Below are 27,989 nucleotides of genomic sequence, written 5' to 3' on the forward strand. Positions count from 1 at the left end.
CTGCTGGCGAACGCGTCATATTTAGAGTACAGGCATGAGAGTGGTATCAATCATCTGCAAAAAAAAAGCTAATAAGCATACATATTTCCCAAAATACGACGCAACGCCTTTCATAACAGAATGAAACTATTGAGATCTGCATAATTCATATTAACATATTTGCCAGGTCACTGTGGAGGAAACATGGCTGAAAACCTTGCTGACCAATTTAAATAATGTAAATTCAAAGTGTGGCTGGTTAAATAGTGGTTAAAAACACCTAAAAGATCATTTTCTTCACTGTGAAACACACTAAACCGTAAAATCTCCAACAATGGAAATGTAATCAAGGGCAGATTATATTACATCACATTATACCGTGAATGTTTAACCAATCAACCACTCTTAATGCTAAGCTAAGCTAACCAGCTGCTGGCGAATGCTTCATATTTAGCGTACAGGCATGGGAGAGGTTTCAATCATCTTGTTTAATGCACAAAAGCTGATAAGCATACATATTTCCCAAAATGTTGAACGAGTTTAAGAAGGCACTGCATGGAATTATAATCTCTTTCTGCGTCTACTGTCACTGCACACATCAAATGAAAACCATTGCTTTTTAAATATATGGTAGAGTGGATTCTACACACCGTACTATTTAGTTTTTATTGTTCATCAAGAACCTGTTACATTATGTGTTCCTCCTTTATCTTCCCAATCACTTTCTTCATGAACGTTTGTATTCCCCATTTAAATAAATGGGTATCATTATCTGAACAGCCGTCAATCTTTTCTGTAGACATCCAACGTTGTGTTTGACTTTCACTCACACTGTAACACATGCTTGAAGACGAAGCAACATAACAGCCCACAATTCAAAATGTCACAGTCTCCCAATAACAAAAAACAACAAATATAATATAATGTTATAAATAAAAACAGGATGAAATACAAATTAAGCCCAAACTTTAAGAGGATAATAAACATGCACCCGAGACTACGCACTGAAACAGTTAAGACTAGGATAAAAGTCCGTCGTAACATTTAAAATAAGAACATGTTTTCAGTTGTCTGACTTGGCTTTGTAATGTCAAGGCACTGTATAGCTTAAATAAGGTTGTTCATGGCTGTAAGTGTTCCACAGGATTTGAGTACACTAAAATAATGTGCCAAAAAAACTACATCGAAACATAATAAATCTCATTGTACACTGTGAACAATCCCAACAAAGGTGTGAGAAGGGCGGGAAGTGTTTGTCCAGGCGAGTACCATGGACCGGCATTGGCTGCAAATATGTTACATATGAAACAATGCCCTCCGTAACACAGTGAAACTACTCTGACCTGAATCATTGAGCCGCACATAACTGCCAGGTTATTGTGGAGGAAACATGGCTGCCACTGAAAACCTCACTGACCAACTTAGAGTTGATCTGAATTCTAAATATGGCTATGGTTAGAGGTTATAAACAGCTCGACTAGTTTTGTTTTCCACTGTGAAGCACACTCAACCGTACAATCTCTAAAACAGTGAAAATAGAATCAAGTGCAGATTCATCTTAAAAGAAAGGGACAATGTGCTGAAATTGTGGTCAGAAAGACAAAAAAAATCCAATACAACTGAGTTCAGATATACTTAGGAGGATATGCAATCTAACAGAGACTTCATGGAGATAGACTATATCTAAGTTACAAATGAGTATAACTGTTCAACAAGATATTTAAAGTCAAATATGGACGTTTGAACGTGCATGTTTTAAAGCCACTACTTGTACAATTCTCATGTGATCGCAGCGTCTTCGGGCTCTGAACAGACAGAGCACGTTTGAGCAGCCTGGGGCGGCGTGTGTTCAATGAAAGTGAAGCGTTCTGCACGCTGCCTCGCTTTTTTCATCTCTGTGCGACTCTTGTTTTTAAAAGAGTGCCCCGAAGGCCTCGAGTTGAAAAATATTCAACTCAGAGCGGAGAAGACATTTTTGTCTCACTGTGGTGACCTTTGCTGGATACCCGGTCCTTGAGATTTTGGGTGAGATGTTGTCAATTTTTTTAACTTAACTACTAATTAGCATACAGTTCATGGTTTGTGTGAGGCTAACGTTAGCACGTTTTCTACCTGCAAAGCATCCTCTGTCTGATCAGGCCCTTACAGTGTTTGTTTTTTTTATCACCAAGGAGGGCAAAAGATAAAAATGTTAAAATTCCACACATAGTGGCTTTAAATTATAGTTCTGGGGATATTTTCTTTCTCGTTTTTATTTTAATGTCAACAAATCCCACAAAAAGACCAAAACCAGCAATAACTTCACCCTGCAGCCATCGTGTGTGTATCTAAAGCCTGATTTAGCTGTCTCCTGTGAGTCATAACGCTTTGAGCCACACTGTTAGCTGTTCATTCATTACACTCTACATGGGCACTGGTGGGTTTGATATATTATTTAAGATGATCCCAAACGTTCACGAGCACAACCAAATGTGTGTTAATCCGCTTCTGAAAATAGTCCTGAACCAAACACACTATTTCCTCCTGTTTGAGTAACGTTTGCTCAAAACCACAGTGCCCAGAAGAAGAAAAGAATGAAACTATATATTCATAATCCGTCTTTAAATAATTCACGTCTTCAGCAGAAACAAATGGGCTGGATCAATATTGAGACAAACAAACACATCACTGTTTTTGGTCTTTTCATAGAATTTGTTTTATAACAAAAATATGAAATATCACCAGCCTTAGACTTCAATTTGGATGAAGTAATTTGCTGTTTTTCCTTTAGTAAAACGGTAGTAAATGAGCGGGAAAGAGAAAGAACCTGAAATCCACAGAATATTAATAGCCAGGCTGCATCCATGAATGGATTTGGCCGCGCGTTGTTATGGGATGATGTGGTTTCCAAACGTCTGTGAAGGAATCCTTGAGGAAGTGTTCCCGAGAGAAAGGAAGAATGAATGGAAGTGGTTGTTGTGTGTCCAAATGTTCACTTGGGATTTTCTTTCTTTTTTAACCCTCAGACCTCAAGTCTCAGAGTTCCCCATGGTTAAAATGATGTCCAGCAAACTATCAAGTCCAGACAGGTAACCGTCTTCTCTGTTGCCCTCGACCCATGATGCTCGGTGGTTTAGTTCGTCCCCGTCAGAAAGAGGCGTGGTTTTCCCGAAGTCAATCATCCAGACTTTGGCCCTCCCCTTACTGTCGTGAACGAATAACAAAGAGCTGCCAATCACCTGCAGAGACACAGCAAGACAATGGGGTGACTAAGAAAACAGGAAACAGTTTTTTCTTTTTTTACTCAACATTACTCTTGTGTTTGCTTCCCTCAAAAACATGATCTCACTTCCTGTTTTGTTACAACGTCTTGCATTCATGTCCGCTCGTATGTTCGTTTGTATGTGAGTGGAACTGAACCTGTGCGTGTGTTGTCCAATTTCAATGACGAGACCTGTTGCGCTGTGCGTGCACTGGTGTGTTTGCTCGAGTGACTTAGTGTCACTAAATGACCCTTAACCACCGAATCAACACATTACTATTTGAATGTAAAGTGACACGAAGTACATGTTAACCAGGACTGGGACTAATTCACCAATTCAAAGGTTTAGAACAGAAAATATGTCTCAAGCCAGTCTACCGGACATGGAAATCCACACATCCTGAACTGAGCCCAGAACTACAACATCAACCATTTGCAGTAAAGCAGAAATATTACCTCGTGGGTTTTGAAGAATGGGGAGATCTCCAGAGTGTCTCTGATTTCCCTCAGCCTGCTTAGATAACCGTTCTGAGGAGAGAAAAGAAACACAAGCTTTTATTTTTTGTTCACCCAGTTTGGCCCACTCCTGATGCAGCTCTAGTCTGAACTAGAACTGGGCTGCACCATCTATTCTCATGTTTTACAATTAACATATGGGTGTTGGTTTCAGCTTTAAAAGTATGTATCCAATGCTGTCAAATACTAATAGTGTGCATGTGTGTGTGTGTGTGTGTGTGTGTGTTTCCCATGGGATTGTTAAAACAGCACAGGGAAATTTATCTTGAAATGTAATTCCTCATGTATTTTTCTGTACCGTTCAGTGGGCAAGGCTATTGGCACACACACACACACACACACGCACACACACACACACACACACACACACACACACACACGACAAACTTACCAGTACGTCCTTATTTCCTTTGACAAAGTCATGGAAGGCTACAGTAACTTGGTCTCTTGTCTTTGTCTTCTTAAAATCTCTGTTCACTGTCCCGTCCTCCTTCTAGAGAGGAGAGGAGAGGAGAGGAGAGGAGAGGAGAGGAGAGGGGAGGAGAGGAGAGGAGAGGAGAGGGGAGACCATAAGCAAAGAGTTCAACGTTAGGTTCATTTGTACTGGCCGTCAATGTTGTAGTCAAGACCACCTAAACCGAGACTTTCAGGGGTTGAGACCAAGACCAGACCAGTGATATCCCCACAGATCTTGAGCACCACAACACAGCTGGTAGTATAAGACAAATTATAATTTTAGGGATAATTAGCATGCAAATAAGTGTTTGTGTCTATATCCACTCTCTGTCGTCATAAACTACAACTTCCAGGCTCCTTGTAGAGATGGGAGGGACAGCAGCGAAGGGAGGAAGGAGGCGGAGCAGAGGAGAGGACGGACAAGAAAAGCAGAACAAACAATGAGGGGAGGAGAGGAAGGAAAGATATCTTTAGAGATTTAGTAAAGGTCTGAGCAGAGCCATATAAAGAAACACTTTGTTTAATCTCATGAAGTTGTCAAGTCGGAAATTTCAATATGGCAACTAACAATTATCAATTATTGGTGATTATTCTATGGTTCCATTTTCAGAAAATAGTAAAGAATGGGAATTGAATTCACACATTGAGTTTACTCTCCACGTCTTACTGACTTATGAGCTACGACTTATTTCCAAGAAACGCATGAGCTCATCTCAGGTAAACACGATGTTTAAAGTGATGCTTTTGTGTGATCATCAATTAGTCGACAAAATTGCACGAGTGTTAGTCGAATAAGAATTTCTGTGGTTGAAGACAGCCATGAGCAGTAGGAGGACTGGAGTATTCAAATCAGTAGTGTATGTACAGTAGTAACGAAAGTACATTTATGTATAAAGAGAACTGGATACAGCGTTGGAGGCGAGGCCCCTTTCAATTCCTATTAAAGTGGTGCATGAAGCCCAAAAAGTTTGACCTCCGTGTATAAAATGAAGACGATAATGACCCGGATCTTACAGCGTTCTTTTGCGTAACTTGACCCATAAAGCAGGCGTACAAGCGTTTCCTTTAACTCCGCCTCCCAGTCGTCGGTCCAGCTCATTCACATGAACCGAGGGTGGAAAATAATGCTGGATACTATTAGTGTATGTTACAACTTTCATGAGCTAATGATTTAAATAAGGGCTATTCAAGTGTTTGTACTGGGAAGTTGATTGACCTAAAAAAAGAAAAGAATACCCGCAAATCTACCGACGCCTCTTTACCAATGTAAGTCTTTGGGGGAAAGTATTTTCGGGCCCCATGGCTTGGATGCGTGTAATAGTTAATTAAGTAGATTCCAGAATACCAGCAGCGGTAACCAACCAGTCGGTCGGTTCAGAGTCGAATAAATGAGTGTTTCTTACTCTGCTGGCTGCCAGGCAACAAGATACTATTTGGAGACACAACTATTTTTCCCTTTAAGGTTCATGTCATGTACCACAACCACACACACAACCACACACACACACACACACACACACACACACACACACACACACACACACACACACACACACACACACACACACACACACACTCACACACACACACACCTAATTACACTTCTCACATACCGGTACATACGAGCTTGTACAATCTATACATTTACACAGATGCATATTTACAAAAACAGGTTGAACTGCACACATCCACACTTTTTATTTCTTCACACACACACACACACACACGCACACGCACACACACACACACACACACACACATCTCTGTTTCTGGGGATAACCCTCAGTGTCATGGCAACAGACCACCGGGAGGCCACGAATGTCCTTATATAGCCACAACCCTCAAATAAAGACAGCAGAGATTTGTGTGTGTGTGTGTGTGTGTGTGTGTGTGTGTGTGTGTGTGTGTGTGTGTGTGTGTGTGTGTGTGAGTGTGTTTGTGTACAATGTCAGTGCCAGATGCCAAGGCATAGAGAGCTGCCACGGACAGGCCTCATGTGTGACAAAGGATCTCATGCACAAACGTACTTCAGAGGAAGTTTCTGTTCAAAACAGGAAGTTAGATCATGACCTTGAAGGACACTCCCCCCCCCACACGCACACACACACACACACACACAGACAGAAGACTGGAAGAAAGGAGGGAAGGAAGGCCACACACACACACACACACACACCTTTCTCTGTGTGAGTCTTACCTTGACTCCCTCTATCCTGAATCCCAGGGTGGCTGTTGAGCTGATGGTCTCTCTCCACTGCATGTATCTGGGTTTGGTCACCGCTTTCTGGAGGATTTCCTCGGGCGTAGGCGCCTCAGGATCCACCTCCACCATTTTCTGATACATGTCAGGCCTCGGGGAGGGTTTCTTATGAGCCTTGGTCAGCTCTTCCTCAAGGTAGGTCCTGACGAAGAAGAAGAAGGGAAAAAAAGAAGAAGGAGTGTGAAGCTGTGAAGAAGACGGAGAAGAAGAAGGTGTGGGTGACAGACATGAGCGCAGAGAGGTAGGAGGACGAGGTGGAGATGAGGAGGAGGAGAGAGGGTGAAAGCGAAGGTGTGAAGAAGACGTCTCTTCAGCTGTTAAGTGCTAAGATCTGGGAACACAGCGACATGGACGACAAGAAGTCTGGTGAGACGATCATACGGGCTTTAAAGAAACCAAACGGAAGAGAAAACAAAGGCGAGTGGTACAACAATCACACAAACTGTCAGATGTTAAACATCCATCAGTTTAAAGAACGACATGCTGCGGGTTTACTGTGCAGTGGCTGAGCGATTGTTGTTTTATTTTTTATTTTTGTCAGTAGAATAGCAGCCTTATAAAGAGAAATGATCGGCAAAACTATAAAAATAACCAGCAACCTGCTCTGTGAAGAATGATGTCATGTCACGTGTCTTCTCACCTCACTCCCATCTTGCAGTCCATCACACACGGGAAGTCAAACTCAGCCAGCAGATCCTCCATCTGGTTGTATTTCTGTCCGTCCTTCTCTACGTCTCCATGATAACCAGGGACGTACGGGCACAGGACGTCCCTCATGAGGAGGGACAGACAGCGCTGCTCACATTCACAGTGTTTCTAAAGGAAATACACAGCGACTTATTGACACTCTATTAGGGATGCGTGGATGCAACTCAAGTATAAACCTTTTTAATGCAGCAACAACTTGGAACAGGAATTAAAATCCCAGTGTATAATATACATTGTTGTACACCAGATACAGCTATTTGAGTCGTTATCGGCCTGCGATCAGATGTCTGGATCGGTATCGGTGCAGCTCAACATGTTATACCCCGAGCTGCACTGATTCAGTATCAGCAACGCGTGGCAGCTCTCTAAACCAGCGTGCATCACATCAACTTCCTCTTCAGCGACAGACAAGGTGTGATTGGTGTGAAACTTACTTTTAATATGCGTCCGTTGGCGCCGGCCTTGAAGCTCCCTGTAAAGAGACACACATCAACTGTGAAGCAGCTGCAGAACATGTTCGGATACAGTCACCGGGAGTAGCTCGGCTCAGGTTAGTCGGGGTTAAAGTGAGGTGAGACGCTGGTTTAAAACAACAACAATTGTGATTTATCACAACTGGGTAAGTGAGGAAGAGCTGCAGGCTTTTAATCTTATGTGGCTCGAGCCTCCAACCGCCACGACACCTACATCGCCTGATGCCGACGCTTACCATCCAAACACACACACGCTTCCCCTTAAGGCCCTGACCTCAAAGAGAGAGCCCCAACAAAGACAGACTAATACATTGACTCACATCTTCTTTCAAAAAAAACCCCACATGTGTGTATGTCCTCGTGTTGAGTATGTTATTCTTATGAATGATGTCATCTGTAATGTGTCCACACACCTGCATGCCCAGCCAGTTGTATCCAGGGATATTTCTTCTTGAAGGACATGACAAACGGCGACCAGTGGACCATGTTCTTAATCTTCTTCCAAGACTTGTGCTACAAACACAAACACAACATCAGTGATCGTCCTTCACGATAAGGTTTCGCCAACAATGTGCTTTTCTCACGCTCCACCAGAAGTGTTACCGTTTTATTTCAGTTATGATATTTACAATCATTGGCCTACAGTTCACCATAGATGAATGTGTTTAAACTGAACTGACACATGATGATGGTATGATGCAGAGTGTACCAGCTCCATGCAAACATGAAAGATGAAGTTAGGGAAGTGTACTAAATGCTCACTCCCTCAGATGACAGTGTGCAGTCTGTTTATAATCACCCAGAGGTCAAGTTCTCCTCTGAAACATTTGGCTGATCTTGCTCTTTTTTTTTCACTGTTTAGTGAAGTAGCCTTGAGAACAAAACACAAGTCTTTAAAACACGCACATGCACACACACACACACACACACACACACACACACACACACACACACACACACACACACACACACACACACACACACACACACACACACACTGTGGGGCATCCCTGACACTCCCCACTCCCACACACTCTTTTTTTCCCCCTGCTGTTAAAGGACATTTTAACTAAACTCCGCAGGATCAAGCCGGGGTTTCCCCTGGTAACACAAACACACACACTCTCCCTGTCCCTGGCAGACAGGCATTGCACCGTGGGAATCCTGCCACACACACACACACACACAAACAAACTCATTGACAAACTGGGACACACGCTGTCTCCGACACACAAACACACACTGCTAGTTGTTTTCAAAATCAACAGTTTTCATCTCAGTGGCGACGGACCGATTCAGGTTTGGTGCAGTCCTCTGTCTTCGTGAAGAAAAGACATTTTAATATCTGACTGTTAAACTCTCTAAATTGTAAGTTACCTGTAATGTTTACTGAGACAAAGTTTAATACAAGTGAAATATTGAGAAGAGCAAAAGCACAAGACAAAAGTAACTTTTTATTGTTATGTCTGCAGCATTACATCAGATGTAAAAACTCCAGATGTCTTGTTCTGTGGGTTTAAACAATGCTTGGCTGTGCAACATTGGGACAGAGATACAAGTGACGACAAGAAGATGAGAAGAATCCAAATGTTTTGAAGAGTTTCCTCTTAAAAACACATTAGATGGACATCATTTGACACTATGATGGACGTGTACATCCACTTTTAAAGGATCACATCTGGTTAGTGATCATCTTGTGTAGTATAACATGTATCCTGAAATTCCATATCAAGGTGTGAATGTTAATGGTGTCGGCTCACACGTAGAACATTTCCTCTGGTCTGCAAATATCAGGAGACATAATATTATGTCTGCAAATAACCAGAGAAGAAGAGCGATGAGAGGAGGAGGAGAGGACGGATAAGATAAGAGAGAGGAGGACCATAGAAGGAGATATATAACCCATGTCACAGAATCTGGACCTGATGAAAATTCATCTGCTGATAGCATGACTATCTATGGTTAGACACACACACACACACACACACACACACAGACACCTTCGGAAACACTCTCTCTCTTTCTCTCTGAGGAGGTGAAGAGTCACATGAAGGGTTTTTTCTCTGCACCACTGAAGGAGAGAGAGAGAGAGAACTCTGCAACAAGTACAACACAGACACACATGAGCGCAGATCACATGGTGGAAACTAACTGAAGGGCAGGTCAGCTGCAATGAGTCTCAGAGAGAGAGCTTGAAACTGTGATATTATCGGGATCACTGGCATTTGTGCAACAACGGAAAGTTTGGTAGCAAAGTCCAATAGTTCTAGAAGTGTACACAATTGATTTCTTGTCATTTGCTGAAGCTCATGCAAAAACAGAAGGATGCCGTTGCAGTTTCAGAAAATAACGGAAGAGTCAACGTGGTTTAAAGCAGGATGACGAAGGCAAAAGGAAACGCGAAGGAGAAGCCGATAGAGAGAATCTAACAGGGCTGCTCTCTCTCAGTCGATTAGTCAACCGATTGATCGGCTTAGTCGTAGTCGACGACGATTTCTTTCGTCGATCAATCGTTTTCTGGGCTTTTTTCATGCTGCATGACATATTTCCAAGAAATGAATATTGTAAGTGGATGTGACACTTTGTGGAGAAACTGTAGATTAAAAGAACTTCTTTGCAGGAGGACAGAACAACAATCTCCACGTGTCAATGTGTAGTTATGACTCTAAACATTATTAGTTTTCTCTGAGTAAATGAAGGTTGAAATGAAACTCTTGCCATCTTTCTGATCCACTGTCAGTACATCAGAAGGCTCTGGCTTCTTCTTATCGATAAATACAAAACAGATGAAGCCTTTTAGGCCTCCAGAAAGGTAAGAAAAAGTCAAGCTGAATGTTGACCCCCTACTCCTCTTTTCTACCATCTTTGGCCAGTTAGCAGAGAGCGCAAGAGTATCAGACTACAGCTTGGTAAGTAGCCAGGGTCTGCACTTTCTCTGTCAACTCAGACTGTCATGCATCTCCCACGTTGCCCACTTACAGCTGCTGTGTGTCTGTGTGTGTGTGTGTGTGAGAGAGAGAGAGAGAGAGAGAGAGAGAGAGCTGTGGAGGGCAAGAGACAGAGAGAGAGAAGAAAAGGTCTGGTCTATCTCATGTGTGAGCAATAACAGAAGTTGTCAACGTGTGAAGATTTAGGAACTAGAGACATTAAAATGCAATCAGGTGGAGCAGGAGGAGAGGAGAGGAGAGGTTTGTGTGTAATGAAATAAAAAGGACTACGACTATTACCAGACATATTATTGCTCAATAAAATCTCAACTCCAAAAGTTGAGCTGTCAAAAATCCCTAAACAAGGACTAAATCCAGGGATAAGAAGCCTCCTGTGATAGTCAACGCACAGCTGGAATAAAAGAAACACTGGCTGTATGGGCGACAGTACCTGAAGGTGGCTGGTGCGGAGGTGGATGACGGTAATGATAAAGATGGCTCCCACTGACACAACACTCCACACTGAATACAGCCACGCAGGCCCCATCATGGCCGATGGGCTTTCTGTCAGACGGATAATCTGTTCAACTGTCCTGCAGCGCAACCAAACCTCCTGCTTTTAAAAAACCAAGCACCTCAGGCTCGCATGCTCCTCTTTCTATGCCCCACGAGATTTACACATGTGTGTGTGTAGAGATAAACAATTGTGCATCATTTGATTGGCAAAACAGAGGACAAACATAATCTGGACATGCAAATCTCCACACAGGGCAGAGCATTGGAAAGACACAGACGGAGCTAAGTGCGTGTGAGTGGGTGTGTGAGTGTGAATGCACACCGAGTACTGGGAAAATGGAGAGGCTGCGAGGAACATATAGCAATAACTTTCATACACGTTTTTCTGCTTATGTACTTTTGAGCTCGCGCGTACGAGAACCTGTACGCGTTTGTCTCCAATGTGCAGAAACAGAAAGGTTGTGACAGAAGTTACAACACGAGCAGCAACATCTGGCTTTTTATCAAGTTAAAAATGAGCCACGCACATGAATACATCTGGATTCTCAGCTTGTGAAAGAATAATTTCACAGCTGGCTGGATGACTATCGAGTGTCTGAAAATAAAAAACCTTGAGCGTGTCTAAACGTGTGACATGTAGACAACAAGAGACTCGTGGGAAATTTTGAAATGTGCTCAAATTGTGCTAACACAGGTGATTTGTGAAGGAAACATTTGCGATCGTCGGAACATTTTAGGACGTGAGGTTTCGGGCGCTCAAAAGATTGAAGACAAAAAAGATACACTTTTATAAATATCTGAGTACAGATGCAAAGCAGGAAACAGACTTGTCACTCTGTCTTTACAGCTGAATCCAGCCGGCCAATGAGAGCACTAAATATCCCATTCAAAATCAAGTGCTACGATCCAGTTAAAGTCAATATATCCAGTTGTGTCAGGGGGAAATAATTCCTGCAGGTAACTGCACTTTTCTGTCATTTTGAGCTTTTTTACCTGATAGAATTTAAGGGAATATACTCCTATTTTCTTGAAATAATCTTCAGCTTCACAGAGTGTTTAACAGTCAGACACGTCTTACTATTCAGTCAGTCACCTTGGTTTCTTTGTAAAGTAGCTCATTTTTATTTCATTTCTGATAATGGACTTAAACTGATAGAAAGATTAGAATTTTTTTCAATGAGCAAACATGCGTGAACCCAAAACTGGGATACAATTCAAAAAAATCCTCTCTCTCTCTCTCTCTCTCTCTCTCACTCTCTCTCTCTCTCTCTCTCTCTCGCTCGCTCTCTGCCTAGAAAAAAGTCAGCCTCTCATCTTTTTTTCTGGCTCGTTGCTCTCCGACGTCCTCTCTGTCTCTCCTATCTCTAATCCCAGACCAGCTGGATGACAAGAGGAGAGCAGGAAAAACAGTGAAGTTTCCATTGAGACAGAGAGAGAGAGAGAGAGAGAGAGAGAGAGAGAGAGAGAGAGAGAGAGAGAGAGAGAGAGAGAGAGGAAACGGTAAGAAAAGGAACTTCTTGCAGACAGGAAGTGGGGGGGGTTGCCGCTTGCCTCAGCGACAGTATTTTCCACATCCGCCGCTGACTACAAACAAAAGAAAGAAAGAAAGAAAGAAGGCCTTGCCCTCTGTAAACAACAGAAACAGCACGGAGGGGGAAAGAAGCACTGAGGCAAAGAGTTCATATCGGCCAGAAATGTGCATCTTGTTCTTCAACGTCCGCAGATACATTTTAACGCAACATGCATTTGCACAAGACAAGTGTGCAATTACCCCGTACATTATTGAAACGCCATAGAAGTAAAGACATTTACAGATGTTTCTTTTGTTTTTTTCAACAAGAGATCTGCTGTGACATACAGATCTTACATATTTGCAGGGAGGGATGAAACGAGCAGGAGAGTGGTGAGAATGGTAGAAAAACAACAACGTGGGGCAAAGGGTAACTCTGGGTTACACATGTGTAATGTGTGTAGCAGCAGGGGAAACACTGATGCACGCTTCTGTTTTCAACGGAGAAGTGCTGAGGAAACAACAAGCCTGATATCTCTCACCACAAGGTCCCCTTGCAGATTCAAATAATGCAACTGTCTTGAGTTTGCAACGTTTAGACTGAGAAGCACACACACACACACACACACACCCAGACACATGCAGACAAAATTAAACTGCAAGGAGTGTGATGCAGGCTAAACCACGTGTGTGTGTGTGTGTGTGTGTGTGTGTGTGTGTGTTTGATGCTTGGAGAGTGCACGATAAATCTCTTAGCAACCACGGCTGGCGAGTGGAAAAATAGCTTTGCAAAAAAAAATAGCTTTACATGAAGGCGAGAAACGGACACCTAAAAGAAAGAAAAGGTTGTTAGAAGTTTGTGATGTGGCTGTTCAGTTACGCCGTCAGTGCTGTAGTGCGATAAGGATGACTGGTTTCCAAATTGAGGTCACTCAATGGAACATTAAAGAGCACTTCTGACTTCAGATCAAGCCGCAGCTCTGAAACACTCCTAAATGAAACACTCTGGGAGGTTTCTCCTCTTGCTCACGAACAAGCAGAATAAAAGAGTGGTCATGTTCATATGCAGCGAATCTGATGTATAAAAATGAACCAGAAGGTCTAGAAAAAAATATTCTGTTAATATCGCCGTTGTATTTAGAAATGCAACCTCCAGTGTGTGAACTGCACGTCCCTTTTCTCTGCACAAACACTTGCATTCATGCATAAAGCAGGGTTTCCCCAGTGAGTCCCTGACAACATGTGAAACCACACTTCACATCTGCCCTGCATCCCATACTACTAATAGACACTCCTTCACCCAAAATGTCAGCTTCAGCCGCTGCAGGCCGACCCGACTCCTCATTTAGAGAGGCGGTTAACATGCACACGCACTCACTCTCACCAGCAAACTCACACAGAAACACCAAACGAAGAATTGACCGGTGTTTCCCCCCCTCTCACAATAAACCAAGCAGGCACTCTGTAACACACACACACACACACACACACACACAAGAGTTGGACACACACACAAACAAGAGTTGGACACACACCCATAAACTTACAGACTCTCTGTCTCACACACACACACACACACACACACACACACACACACACACACACACACACACACACACACACACACACACACACACACACACACATACAGCTGTGAGAGGGAAGCTCAGTTTGACGTCACAGCTTTGCTAGGCAACCGGCCGCTGTGGTAGCGAAGATTTTCCACTGCAGTGCAAACACGGTGTGTGTCTAAGTGTGTGTGTGTGTGTGTGTGTGTGAGAGCTGTTTTTTTTTTTTTTGTGCTCGAGGTCTAGTTCAGGACACAAAAAAAGACTTTTCTTCCAGTCCAAAACAAACACTCTTCTGTTGTGCTGGTCGGAGGTGAGCTCACACTCACAGTTGGACAAACAAGTGCAGGTGAAGATTCATGTTCGGGTCGGTGCGACATCAGTGACAGTGTGGCTGCAGAGAACATCCGTGAATGTGCGTCTGCAGAGGGTGTGTCGGCGTTAGCAGACGTGTGTGTGTGTGTGTGTTTCACAGCATGGGTGCAGTCCGCATTCCAAAAGACGCGTCTGTTTGTATCATGGATGCACATTATGAAAAACAACACGCGTATCGGAATGCGTCCAGAGCTCTACTGACGGTACAGAGTATCACCACACCTTCTGTTTATGTTCACGGTGAGGCCTTCTCGAGTCCGGCCCCACTTCCGCTGTGCTGCAGCTTCTGCTGCGCTAGCTGAAGTTCCTTTCATCAATCTCTTTCTGAAGAGCTGAAACATGACGGTGGGGTTTTCTGTACGATGTGCAGCTTTAAGAGCAGCAAGTTTTCACAGCAAGTATGATAAAAAAAAATGAAATGAAATTGCAGTTGAAGAGGGTAAAAAAATGCTGCAAATGATCTTTTTTCTTTTTTTCTTTTAGAATATAAAATGTCATAAAAGATGGCAATAACAGTTACCCAGAGGCTTTTTTTGTTTAACAGTCCATCAACAAAGACATTCATCTCATTGTGATATAAATTACATAATAGCAGTTCATCTTCATAATTGGGAGACAAGAGCCTGCAAATGTTTGGCCTTTTGTGTTTGATAAATAAGTCAAACAATTGAGCCCATCACCAAAGCTAGCATTACTCTTCTGTAAGTGTTAGCAAGTATTCATGTACATTATCTTCAGTCTTAATGCTATGAGGCAAGTTGTGTTTAAGACCTCGTCATTTTGTCGTCAAATCCTGTAAAAAAAAAAAAAAACAGTATTTGGATATCATCTTAGCAAAGTCAATTTTCGAGCGTTTTGCTTTTTCATGTATGTCCATGAGGTCTCATGTGCAGCTGTTTGGTTTGAAACTGCTGTGATGGGCGTGGAGCTGATGCAGAAAGGTAGAAGTGCACACGAACGCAAAGAAGTAACTCTGCTGCTGGCAGATTCTTCTCTTCTCATTCCTCACAACTCAACTGAAATCAACAAAAGAAAAAAAACAACAGATGCCAATCTTTTGCAGGTGCCCTCTTTGCTGTCAATTTACTAGGAAAATATATACCGCCAGTACATTTGTGCCTTCTAACCTTGGAGAGATGCCCAGCAGTCAGAAGATGAGCCAAACAGTGTCTCTATATGGCTCTGCTCAGCTTCCAGCCTCGACTTGTTAAGCGTGTACACTCAGAAATGAGTTGATATGATCCAAAAGATGATGACCACAGCAGAGCAGATGTGTTTGTACAGGAAATTAAAATGTCACGCTTACTAACACAAAGGAGCACCAATGAATTAAAGCTCAGGTGGAGGGACTCTGATACATGCATTCTGCATGCCCTGGTCTTACTCTCATGTTTCTCTCCACGCATGGTGTGTGTGTGCAGTGTCACCAGAGCTACACTTATCTGTGTGTATCTGAGTATGAACACGGTCCTTTAAGTGTTGAATGTTACATGCCAAATAAAGTCGTGTCACTCCTGCAATAAATAGCAATGAGAAGAAGTCTTCAACCTGGCTAATCTGCAGCACATATTGTAACAACTCTTCCTTTCATGCTCCTCTTTTCTTCTGTCTCTCTCGCTCTGCCAGTCTTCCTCTCTCAGTATCGCTCCTCTTCTCTCCGTCTCCTCTCCTCTTTCCTACACACCTCCCACACAAGCTCTATGTGTTTCTGCATGTTTGCCTCCTGCATATACATACACCAGGTTTCCTTCAAATCTACGGACAAAGAGCACGAATAACCCGCATGTTTCACATCTTTGTGGGGGGGGGGTCCAGACTTTTGCTATAGCAACAGTAAGCTCAGTCAGATTTGACTTCCAGCAGGAGCTTCTGTCCCTTCTCTCCGCCTGGAGTGACCACAAATATGCAAAGAGCAATACAAACACGATTCAAATTCCATCAGCCAAATTCATTTAAACAAATCGTTTGGGATCCATGTCACCTGGGAGAGCTGGGTCATCCGTTTCGGGAGGCGTCATTTGATTAAATATGCAATACATGACCTGGAAGTCTTGAAAATCATAACAAGAATATTACATTTCTTTCTGCTGCTGCCTCTCAAAATGAGAGCAAACGTGGAACATTTGGTCTGAATGATTAGAAATATGTCTGGAAATATGCAGATGCTGCATTGATCGCAGCGTGATGAGTGTTCAGTCACATGGGGGACACCTCTTCGTTTTAGAGCTCATGGATGATTCATGATGGTTCGACTGGTAGGAAGTAAACATGATGAGCACATCCCTCCTTAAGCCACAGTTTGAAGTCCCTAAATAAAGCGAAACGTTTGGGACATTGTTTCAGAAACACTGGTAAAAAATCAGTTATATAATTCTTCGTTAGATCGTGTTTCAAAGCAGAAGTGAAATGGCCCCGTGAACTCATCCTGGCTACAAACAAAAACACATCCACCCACCCACCCACCTACACACACTCACACACACACACACACACACGAACAGACCTCAGCCTCCTCTTTGAATGTCCTCCAAATGCAGGCAAAGCCTAAGTGTGTGTGACTGGCAAATTCTCTCACTTTCCCTTTTTTCAATCACCCGTGCTCTCGCTTTCTCTCTCACACTCACACACACACACACACCCCCTCAAGTTACCCTCACACTAATAACACCCTTGCACACACACACACACACACACACACAGGTTGGGGCACAGAGCTAGCTTTGTTACTGTGAATGTCAACCATTACTCAGGCAGGGAGCTCTGGCCAATTTGACACAGGAGCACCAACATGCACGGGCACATTCGAACACACAACACGCACACACACACACACACACACACACAGACTCAGACACACACACGGACACATTTTGAGGCACAATTGTTAACGGAGACCCACAGACCGATTCTTAACCATGATCTGGCAAGATTAGTTACAAAATCGCCAGTTCACTAGTCTTTGTCAACATTTCATTTTTTCAAATTCTAAACATGTTGATGTTTATCAAGTACCATGTCCACCATATTAGTTTAGCGTGTTAGCATGCTAAACTGGCTAATTAGCACTTTACCAAATTAAATCTACTTTAATTAAATCTTCAGAGATATTTCGGAGGATAGATAAACCATTTGACCTGTTGGTGGCACTAGAGGAAAAGTCTGTAGATTACCAAATTCAGAGGGATTTATCCTCTGAGGACCATGAATGTCTGCACAGAATTTCATGTCAATCCATCAGATAATTGTTGAGATATTTCAGTCTGGACCAGAATGGTGAACCGACCGACATTGCTATTGTTTAACAACATTTTGGTATTTTGCTGTAAAGGGACACTTTGTAAAAGTAAAGATATCCCTTGACAAATCTATGTGTTTGATTTTTCCTTTGTGAATGATATTTGGCAATCCAGGCGAATACAGTTTCCAAAGGTCATCGCCATTCACAACCACGAAAGGTCTCCACTGAACACACACACACACACACTAGCTGACGCTCTCACTTGGCTCTACTTACTGCTTTCTGTTGAGATGTGAGGACTGCAGGGTTGAGAAGCTGCTCCCCTTTCTCGGTATCACTGGAAATATCCTCCTCCGACTCTTCCCAGGACGAGGAGAAGCCGGCCGAGGAGGCGGAGGAGGACGACAGCTTCCTGAGGGAGTGGGTGGAGAAGTTTGGCCCCGGGACGGGGCTAGAACCGGGGCTGGGGCTGCAGCCGAGTCCCTGGTCTGAGCCAGGGCCTTCAGAGGTTTGAGGCTGGCTTTCCAAACCGTGGTCGGTTATGATGACTGCGGGGATGGAGGGAAGGATGCAAGGAGAGTGGTTTGAGGTGTGATCAGCATCCAGCAAACAAGGAGGGCTCTGCATGCCTTGTGTCAGAGGAAAAGCATTGATTTCTGGGTTAACCTCCGACATGTTTGCCTCTGTCTGGAGCGGCATCGCAAGACACGACCGGCCCTCTCGCTCATCTCTCACTTCACTCTCTGTCCGTTCTCTTTCGTCTCCCAACATCTGTTTGTTTTCCACCTCCCCTCCCTCTTTTTCGCCCTCTTTTTTCTCTCTGTCTGTTGTTGCATCTGGGTTTAATGTCTCAAGGAAACCCTGAACGACAGACGGACCGTCTAAACTGGGAGTTTGCATTGTCGTTTCTGAATGGCAGCCATTTTGACCGATCAGTGTCTTGTTTTCTGCGTTTGTTTTTGTAGCACTGTTGTCCTTTTCGTCTTGTTTCCTTCCTCCTCCTCTCCTTTCTCCCTCTATAGTTTCTTCCTCCCTTTCTCTTCCATTTTGGACAACACAGAGCACTTTACTCTCTAGCGGGTGGGCCATTGGGCATTCAGGGGTTTGGCTGGTCGATCGTCTTGGAGAGCGAGGGCTGCGCTGGAGCTCAGTGTTTAGCACTTGGGCACGAATTCCAGAAATGTGGGCCTCAAAAATGCCCACCTTTCCCCGGACCTGGAAGACACAGAAGACAAATAAAGGTTTAAATGCAACTACAGTTTGGTTTCCTTGGTTTAACTATAAGCAAGTTTACTTTGATGCATTCTTTTCATATTTGGCTCATTTCACAGGTGCACTGGTGTCAACAACGTGACAAAATATAACAAAGTATCATCTCAATCTCCTACCAATGTTATGAAACTGGAAAAGAAAAAAGCTAACTCTAGAGTTTCTCAATATTTGGCATTAAACAGACTGAAGTGTGAAACCAAAAAAAGTGCGTGAGAAGAAATGTGGGTTGGCTTTCATCTAAATACAAAGAAGAAGAAAAAGAGGACAAATAAGGAACTAAGTGTATAACGTTGTAATGCTCTACACTGTATATTGATCATCAAATTTAAGTTCTAAGTAGTCTGAACCTGATAATCCCATTTTGGTCTATCTTTAGTTGAATCAATGCATATTCATTTACATTAGGAGATACAAACTAGTCACACGGACTCACAAACGTGATTACTGGAGAGATTGTAATCTGAGTTCAGGGAGGATGGATGATGACGGTAGGAGATGCTAATTTGAGATGAAGCTGAGAAACATTATTTAAAATGACAATATCGAATTAAAAGCCCTTTCTCGGAATGACAAAGACTGGAAGTCCGAGTTTCCAGCTTTCCGTATCGTAACAACGACAAAGAAAAACCGACTGCTGTGTGAGCATCAGTTCAAACACTCGTGTGGTGTTTCCCTCTTCTGCTTTTGCTCTGCTCAGCTTTCAAAGATTGAGTAACTGCAGCGTTTTAGGATCAACGAAGCAGAGTGAGATTATAGTGCTTACTGGCATTGTTCTGACTTGCCCAACAAATTTATAATTCGGCCGTAAATTCCTCAGAGTTTGGATACACGGTGGCTCTAGCATTCCTAGATAAAGACACAGAGGGAGACAAAGGAGAGCTGCACATGCAAAATCACCTCAACGTTATGCAGCTCTCGGTGTATCTGCAGCAGCTGTGCCTGGCGTCTCCTTTCCTCTCCTCCCCTCTCCCCCTGCCCCTCTCCTCCCCCTCTCTCCTCGCCGCCGGGCGAGCTCAGCCGTCGGACCCGCTGGCCCACATTGACTCCGAGGAGCTCCGGGCTACGCGGGGAGGGGGAGCGGGGGACGGGGCCGGGGGAGAGCGAGGATGAAGGGGGGAAGACAAAGGTGCGATCCAGGGTCCGAGGGCTCGTCTGGGAGCGGACACACAAGACGGGATTATCAAGTGATGGTAATTTACCGGTGGAAATGCCATGCAGACTATATTCTCATTTTTATCCTTCAATTATGATTATTATGTATTTGTTTTATAAAAACATGTGCACCATCAGCCCAACATGTCTTCCAGTTTATGTGTCTGCTTCCTGTCTGTTTTAACTTGAAGTTGGAAATCAAGTTGGAACGACAGACAGCACTTTAATGTGCATTCATGCTCTTTGATTATAAACATTTTTTATATTGTTAGACTGCTATGATGTTATGATGAATACTAGTAGAGACAGGGCTGTACAAAAGAACCTTTGTGGGCTCCCAGATGACATGTGCACGAGTTGTAGGGATCGCTGTCACACACAACAGCCTTTGACTCAGGGAAAATACCAACGCCGATGCGCTTATACACATGGCATTAAACACAGATCAATTATGAGATTGCGGATTTCACAATCAGCAGATGGATTTATTAGTTGTTAGCTGATCACAAGTTCAACTGCTTCGTCTGTAAGAGTTTATATGCGATATTTCTTCTTTCAAAAGTGATGAAGTCTTTCTTTAAAGGGCACTATCCTCATGTAATTACCATCAGTTTGATATTAATTATTATTATATGTTTGTTGCCATTTCATTCACACGAAGCTGAATCTTTTTGTAAATGCCAGAACTCTCAGTGTTGACAAAGAAATTGTTTTGGTGAACTTTTAGAAAACAATCTAAATAAAGATGATCGGTGTTTTCAGATGTCGTTACCTTCGGGCTGGTTGGGCTGTAGAGACCTCCACCCGGCGCTCCCCCACCCAGTAACGGACAGTAGGTGCTCCGATCTGGAACCGGCAGCAAGGGTCGACCGACTGGACTGGTTCTAGATCGAGAGGTGGTACTAGAGGAGCCTGGCGGGGTGTGAAACTGATTACTGCTGCGGAGAGGAGAGGGTTGGTTGGTTTCTGTGTGTTCAGGCTATAACTATCATAAGTTTAGCATTTTGTGGCCTCTTTACAGAAAAAACACACCCAGAAATATAATTCAGCAGCTGGTTATATATATATATATATATATCAAACACTTCCATAATGCTAGTATGACATAACAGAGCAACACGTCAGCACTAGGACTGGAAGGTAACTATGGGTAATCTGATTAAGTTGTTCTGCGATGTATAAAAGATGAAAAGCAATCTTAACCGTCCGGTCAAACAGGTTCCCAGCTGCAACACAACAATACCAACCAGACATGTTTTTGCGGACTAAAAGCAGTAAAAGACAAACAATGTGACAGACACCGTAGAAACAAAAACACGGACCTGTTCATGACTCCAAGGCCGTTCAGGTTCAGGGCAGACGCTGCCATCCCCGCGGCCAGGCCAGGGGCTTGGAGTGCTGGGTACACATCGGACAATGTCCCCCTGAAGCTGCAGGTCTGGAGGTCTGGAGGACAGCTCTCAGCCTTTCGTCTGCATTCGGTCTGCAGCTCCACACTGCTGGAGACAGAAAACAAGTGGAGAAAGTTCATTTTACTGAGTCTAACCTTTTAGATTCATAATAATCAAAGGGTTAGGCTGGGAAACATTTAAATAAAAGCCCCGTTTCAAATAGGACATTCAATTTTCCATCCCTAACCACGTCATCATGGACAAAGAAGATTATTCATGTCGTGCTGTTGTTAACTCAAGACAAAATATATCATTGTTCCAGCTGGGATTCAAACTAAACGACAGAAAGAAAGTGAAAGGAATGGACGTGTTCCACTCACTGGGAATAATTTGCCTTTTCTTCTGTTAATGTTTCATAGAGGCTGAGATTTTTAGAAGGCTAATTTGAATCAAACAGCAGTTTTATTACAATCCACCTCTCCATCTAGTAAATCTACACGAGAATGTCTTCAAGAGTTTCACACATTTAACTGTAGGAACCTTTTCATAGCTGAGCCCAACTCCTCTTTGTTCTCAAAGGAGCAGCAACGCGATGGCCAACTCGATCGTTTGTTTGAAATTTGCTTCTTTAAAGTGACATTCTTTCAGGGAGAAAAGGAGGGCGGCGCGCGGAATAGGGCAGAAAAGATGGAGATATGGTGACACATGCAGAAAGGGGGGATAAGAAAGGGCAGGAGGTAGAGAGAGAGAGAGAGAGAGAGAGAGAGAGAGAGAGAGAGAGCGAGAGAGAGAGAGAGAGAGAGAGAGAAGCAAACGGATCAGAAAGTGGCAGCAGATTTAAACACACAAGGAGAGCTGAAAGTGGGGAAAACATGGAGGAAAGGCAACAGTTCAGCTGTAGGAATCCTTGACGTAGATAAAGACGTGTGGAGAGACACCCAACGTCAATGAATGAGTGCTTCTCTTTTTATTTCTCCGCAAAAGACAGACAGCACGTTCACTATTTAGGTGTGCAACACGGCAAGGGGTCTAATACTCTGGTAAGAAACTCCTTCACGAACCAAAAGAGGTCGTTGTAGCTCCTGAATCAGGAGGGCTGGAAGGTGAACTGCTCTGCAGTCTGCTGTTTTTAGAGTGAATTAGATGGACCCTCAGGGCACTCACCACACAACCAATCATCATCATTGATTGTGTTCGAGTTCACACCCGGAACCGGAGCGACATGTAGCATCACGTCCTGCTCCCAAACAGGGAGAGACAGCAGAAATAAGCTATGCAAATAAGCTTCACTGGAGTCGACGAGCGGTGTTGTCGAACTGCGTAACACTTTGCAGAAATGCCCAATTTCACAACGGATTCGGATTTTGCCGAATTTGTTTTAACTTATTGTCATTTTCAAGCTTAAGAAAATGCCAAATGCAGCGATGGCCACAACTCCAGGGCCTCGTATTTGATTGAGACGGACGAGTGATGATCCAGAGCCGGCTGACTTACAGTCTGCTTTGTATAACATGTGAGATAAGCATGAGCGGTCATTACAATTACAATTACAGTACATCGTCTGGACTACAGGCAAATCTTTTTTTTCTCCTTTATTTCAAATGCCAAGTGATCGTTTTACACAGAAATTGATGAGACATTAGAGTAAATATTAACTCATGTTTCCTTTCATGAACAAAGTTCTCTCTCATCTTAAACGGGATGTGTGTGTTTGCAGAGAACAGAAACACTTTTGACATTTTTCGTACCATGTGATCACTTCTGTCTTCCAAAACTAAACTGAAGCTCCGACATCTGGAAGAGGAAAGCTGCTCTTGGGCTCATTCAAGCATAGAGGTATTGTTGCCCTAGGGGTGTGCTTCTGATTCCAGATAAGTAAAGACACCAGGTCCTGAGCTAGAGGGTAAACAAGGGATTTCCTTGTTGGGGAGTGACGCAGTTAGAGAGGCAGGAAACAATCTTGATGGCTTCTCTCTTGCGTAGTTTACTACACTTACGTCCCCAATGTTTCAGTGAGAACAACACGAGTCAGGCCTCAGAGTGGATCAAATGAGAGAGAGAGGGAGAGAGGGAGAGAGAGAGGGGGGGGGACACAGTGCAGGACAAGGACCAAGAGAGAAAGACAGAGGAGCGAGGAGGGAAAGAGAGAGGTGTTCGCGGCTATTTTGGTTCCGTCGTCTATTCTGACTCTTTCATGCAGAAGTAGCGGATTTACGTTCAGTGAAACGGCTGTAATGAAGCAGCAGCACTGGGCACCGGGAACACATGTCACAGTGCATGTTGAACATGGTTAACTGCATCCCAAACACTTTTCCTTTTCTTTTTCTCAGCTCAGGCTCGACTTCTCTGAATTCTGTGCTCGGGGATGGTCAAAGTTTTGGATATGAAAGTATGAAAGGGTACAAGACTGGAAAGAAATTCAACTCTGAGCTGATTCGACTCTCAGATGCCGTCGGTCTCACATTTAAAGTAAAGAGAGAAGGCCTCAACAGAAGGACTGCATGTCACAGAGGACATCACATCCCAACCTGCTTAAAACAAATGCAGTGCATTTGTCAGGATGAAAACATTCAGCAGAGAAAGGCCTTAATAAAACACATGTTGTCTCCTGGATCCCTCTCTGACGCCCACTTGTCTCCGCCTCTCTCACACATAATATGTCCAAAAAGATACACGTGTCAGCAGAAAATACGCTCGGGTATTCATGAGCACCGTATTGACACGACAAACTATTTCAGATGTCATGTTAGTACCAATTAACAACAGCCATGAAGCGGGGTAGTGAAGCAAATCATGGCTCTGGAGATGACTTATGGCTTATTTGCCATAATGACATTATAGAAATACAGCATTTAGCACTCTAGAAGGTAGCAGACACCGGTGTTGATGAGTGTGTTTTAATCGTACGTATACCTTCTGAACGCTGTCGGTGTTTCAGCGCGGCCTAATGTCAGATTGCGTGGGACTGCTTGAGTATTCAAACTGTCCACTCGCCTACACAAGTGGGCACTAAACCTACGCACAGACGTCTGAGCGCAACGCAGCGGAGAAAAGGTTTTAAAGATGCTGAAATTCAAACGCAGATGGCAGTATGACAATATAATACAGTGAGTCAGATATTGTTCTAAAGTTTTCTATCACAGTATGGAGTGGTCTCGTGTGACGTCACAGTTTAGCTGTCGGCCATGTTGGAGTACATGTTGGAGTACACACAGCCACTGGCATGCACGGCTGAGTCGCAGAACCTATCGATCATGGTGAACTTTTGTGCTGTCTTTGGTTGTGGCAGCAGAGCTGATAGAGACAAGAAATCATTCTTTGGTTTGCCAGCGGTCATTACACATCAAGGAAATTACACGAAGGAGCTATCCAAGCGACGTCGCCAGAAATGGCTGTCGCGCATCTCTCGGGATATAAAGGAATCGAATTTGGGGTACACTCGAGTATGTGCGGATCACTTTATAAGTGGTCAGTGATTTTATTTACAAATTCGTTTGTGAACAGTATTTAATAAAGGAAATATAAATTAAACATGGACATGAGAAGGTTACCGAAGCTTCATCGGCCCGTGACAGCAGTCGGTGCCAGAGATGTGTCGAGCGTGTACAACAGGCGAAACACAGCGATGCAGCCTCAGCATTGCTTGATATGAGTTTAACGTCGTATCATGTATATATATATATATGTGTATATATATATATATATATGTGTGTGGGGGGGGATGAAGTTAGGAGTTAGTTGAAAGTGAATTCCTACACACACGCACACAATGACATGCACGTACAATGTAAACAAACACACGTGTCTGTTTGCGCTGAGTAAACATTGAATATTGCTAAATATCTGACCAGATCTGTATATATTTACTCTTCCAATGACGAGATGAGAATTGTCGACGACCGTTGCTTTGACGTCTCGGACCCATCCACTGACAAACTGATTATAAGCGTCGAGCCCTTTGTATCACTCCAACTCGTCTTTTGTGTGAGGACTGGGGGTGTTCACGAGATACGTGTAGATGTTGGCGTAGTTTACCGATGGAAGATAAGTAGGATCGGCACTGAAACGATCTGCACTCATCGTATAGGGATCCAAATTACCAATAACCTTCAATTTGGCAAGGTAGCGAACCTTTGATGCACTATCCAGTGATTCAAAGTATGGTATTTTCGCCGCACTTCCTTGTTTACTCGCCGCCATGGAGGATCTGTATGTACTCCAACATGGCCGACCGACCTGGTAACTAAGGAGATCGTGACGTCAGTGAGACCACTCCATAGGTCATTCGATATCTCAGTAACAACATGTATCACAATATAGCATGTTTTCTGGTAATTCAATAATTCAATTCATAATAAATGTTTTTTTTGTACATTATGTACGGTCGCAGGGGGCGACCGTGGCTCACTGGGTTAAGAGGGTCGTCTGGGAACCGGAAGGTCAACGGTTCGATCCCCGACTGGGACGTGTCACGTGTCGAAGTGTACCTGAGCAATACACTGAACCCCCGGCTCCCCGGGCGCTGATCAATGGCAGCCCACTGCTCCCTATATACAGGGATGGGTCAAATGCAGAGATACATTTCGTGTATGTGTAAAAATATATATGACAATAAAAATAGTTTCTAGTTTCTTCTTCTGTATACTTCTGTGATAAATGTAAGTATTTTTTCATTTTAATTTGGTGCAAAACAATTAGATTTTCTGAGAAATTTCAGTTAGTATGTGCTTGTTATTATCAACAATGTAATTGTGTATCACGATATCTCAATATAGGACATTTCATCGCGGTAAAGATGATAAATGATCATATTGAATTACCACCCGGCCCTATACTTTGCCATAGTGTTTATGCTATTGAAATCCAGTTGATATCTCTCAGGACTAATCTGTGGTAATGTTGGCTTTTTACATGACTTTTTGCATCATTATAATGTAACTTTATTTGTCAGGTATTTAACTCCCTAAATTAGCCCCCCATAAGATGCTGTCCTGTCTGCTATTTAATCCACTATTTCTTCAATGGAGTTTTCCGGAAACTATCTCACAATTAATATTGCGATCTTAAATTACTCCACCACAACAGACCCACGATGGGATACTCAAAGCAAAGAACCACACTTGATGCTTTATGGTTCCCAGAAGGGAAAGCGGCCTCAAGGGGCACATAAACAAAATTAGATATAACTAGAGCATCAACAAATAGTTGATTCATCGATTGACCGAAAATGAATTGGCAACTATTTTGATAATAGAATATTATTCGTTTCAGTCCTTTTTTAAAGCAAAACATTGACAGATCCATCTTTTCCAATGTGAAGATTTTTTGGAATGACATTTGGAAAAAATGTTTCACTATTATCTGTTATTTTATTGACCATTAATTGATCAATAGAGAAAATACACAGTCGAGTAAACGATGATGAAAGTTGCATCCCGAGAAATAACCTCTAACCAAATGCTGACGATCTAATGCTCATGCAAAGCAAGTGGGTTCCTGTAGCTGGTCCCATTGTGGATCTGGTTGCAAACTGGTAAAATAATCAATTAAGCCCCAGCTGTGACAAAGTGTGCTGTCTCCTCCAGCTGTGTTTTTATGAGTGAACAGTGATGGACAAAACATGCAGGTATAGCTGGAGAGCACATGTGTACAAAATCTGAGAAAAAGATGAGTTTCAGTTGTTTGGATGTCAACATTTGAGATGACATTTGTAACATACAGTTGTTCGAAGCTAAACATGAATGGATTGCATCTGCATCTGTAATCACAAAACATATATTAGGAAGTAAGTCTCAAGAAGCCTACCTCTGCGTGTACTTAATGTACATTTTCAATTGAAAATAAGAATACAATGTTTTAAAAACTACTTAATTAGTTTGATTGTCTCCCCGACTGAACGGGTAGGCCTGTAATCCCGACCTCTCTCCATCTACAGCAGAGGTGGTGTTATTAAAGTGTAATAAACAAACCTCCGCGCTGGGCCGTCCTCTCCGAGGCTTTTCTCCGGGACACTTTTATTGGTCTGGAGTGATATTACAGACAGACACCAAAAGCTGTAAACCGAGGATGGCTTTTCTCAGTCTGTGTGTCTGGCTCCCACAAAGACACGGCTCCTCGTGCACCAAAAAAACAAAACGTATGGTCTGCTCCTCTTGGGTTGCGCGCGTGTGTGTGTTTCTTTTTCCATAAACTAACTTCTTCGACGCTGCGGCGGGACCTTTTTTTTCTTCACCTTTTCACCCAAAAAAAAAAAATCCTCCTCCACAGAGGGAGAAGATAGAAGAAGAGAATGTTTTCTCTCTGGTTATTTCAGGGAAAACTTCAAAGCCTTTCGTGCCGAGCAGTGAAGTCCTCTCTCAGTTTGCATACATAGTTTCTTGGGAGGTTTCTGTTGTCAGTCATGTGTG

The 27,989-nt window shown here is 43.2% G+C and overlaps 1 protein-coding gene across 2 annotated transcripts; it reads right to left on the reverse strand.

Annotated features, from left to right (window-relative positions):
- Positions 1-502: 502 nt before the first annotated feature.
- LOC306793631 (uncharacterized protein) lies at positions 503-27,989 on the reverse strand. 2 transcript variants are annotated; one of them, XM_079291328.1, is made up of 12 exons: positions 27,552-27,989; positions 21,514-21,690; positions 20,964-21,126; positions 19,937-20,191; positions 18,044-18,982; positions 8,047-8,146; positions 7,595-7,632; positions 7,093-7,268; positions 6,390-6,594; positions 4,128-4,229; positions 3,677-3,748; positions 503-3,197 (listed from the first exon to the last, which is right to left on the reverse strand). In XM_079291328.1, exons 2-12 carry the CDS (start codon positions 21,558-21,560, stop codon positions 2,988-2,990), a joined length of 2,307 nt encoding a protein of 768 aa, XP_079147454.1. In that variant the 5' UTR covers positions 21,561-21,690; positions 27,552-27,989; the 3' UTR covers positions 503-2,987. The 2 variants fall into 2 exon arrangements, with proteins under 2 accessions (XP_079147454.1, XP_079147453.1); XM_079291327.1 differs by having other exon boundaries at positions 20,964-21,129.

This window comes from Melanostigma gelatinosum (genome assembly GCF_949748355.1).
Source record: "Melanostigma gelatinosum genome assembly, chromosome: 19".
Lineage (NCBI taxonomy): Eukaryota > Metazoa > Chordata > Actinopteri > Perciformes > Zoarcidae > Melanostigma > Melanostigma gelatinosum.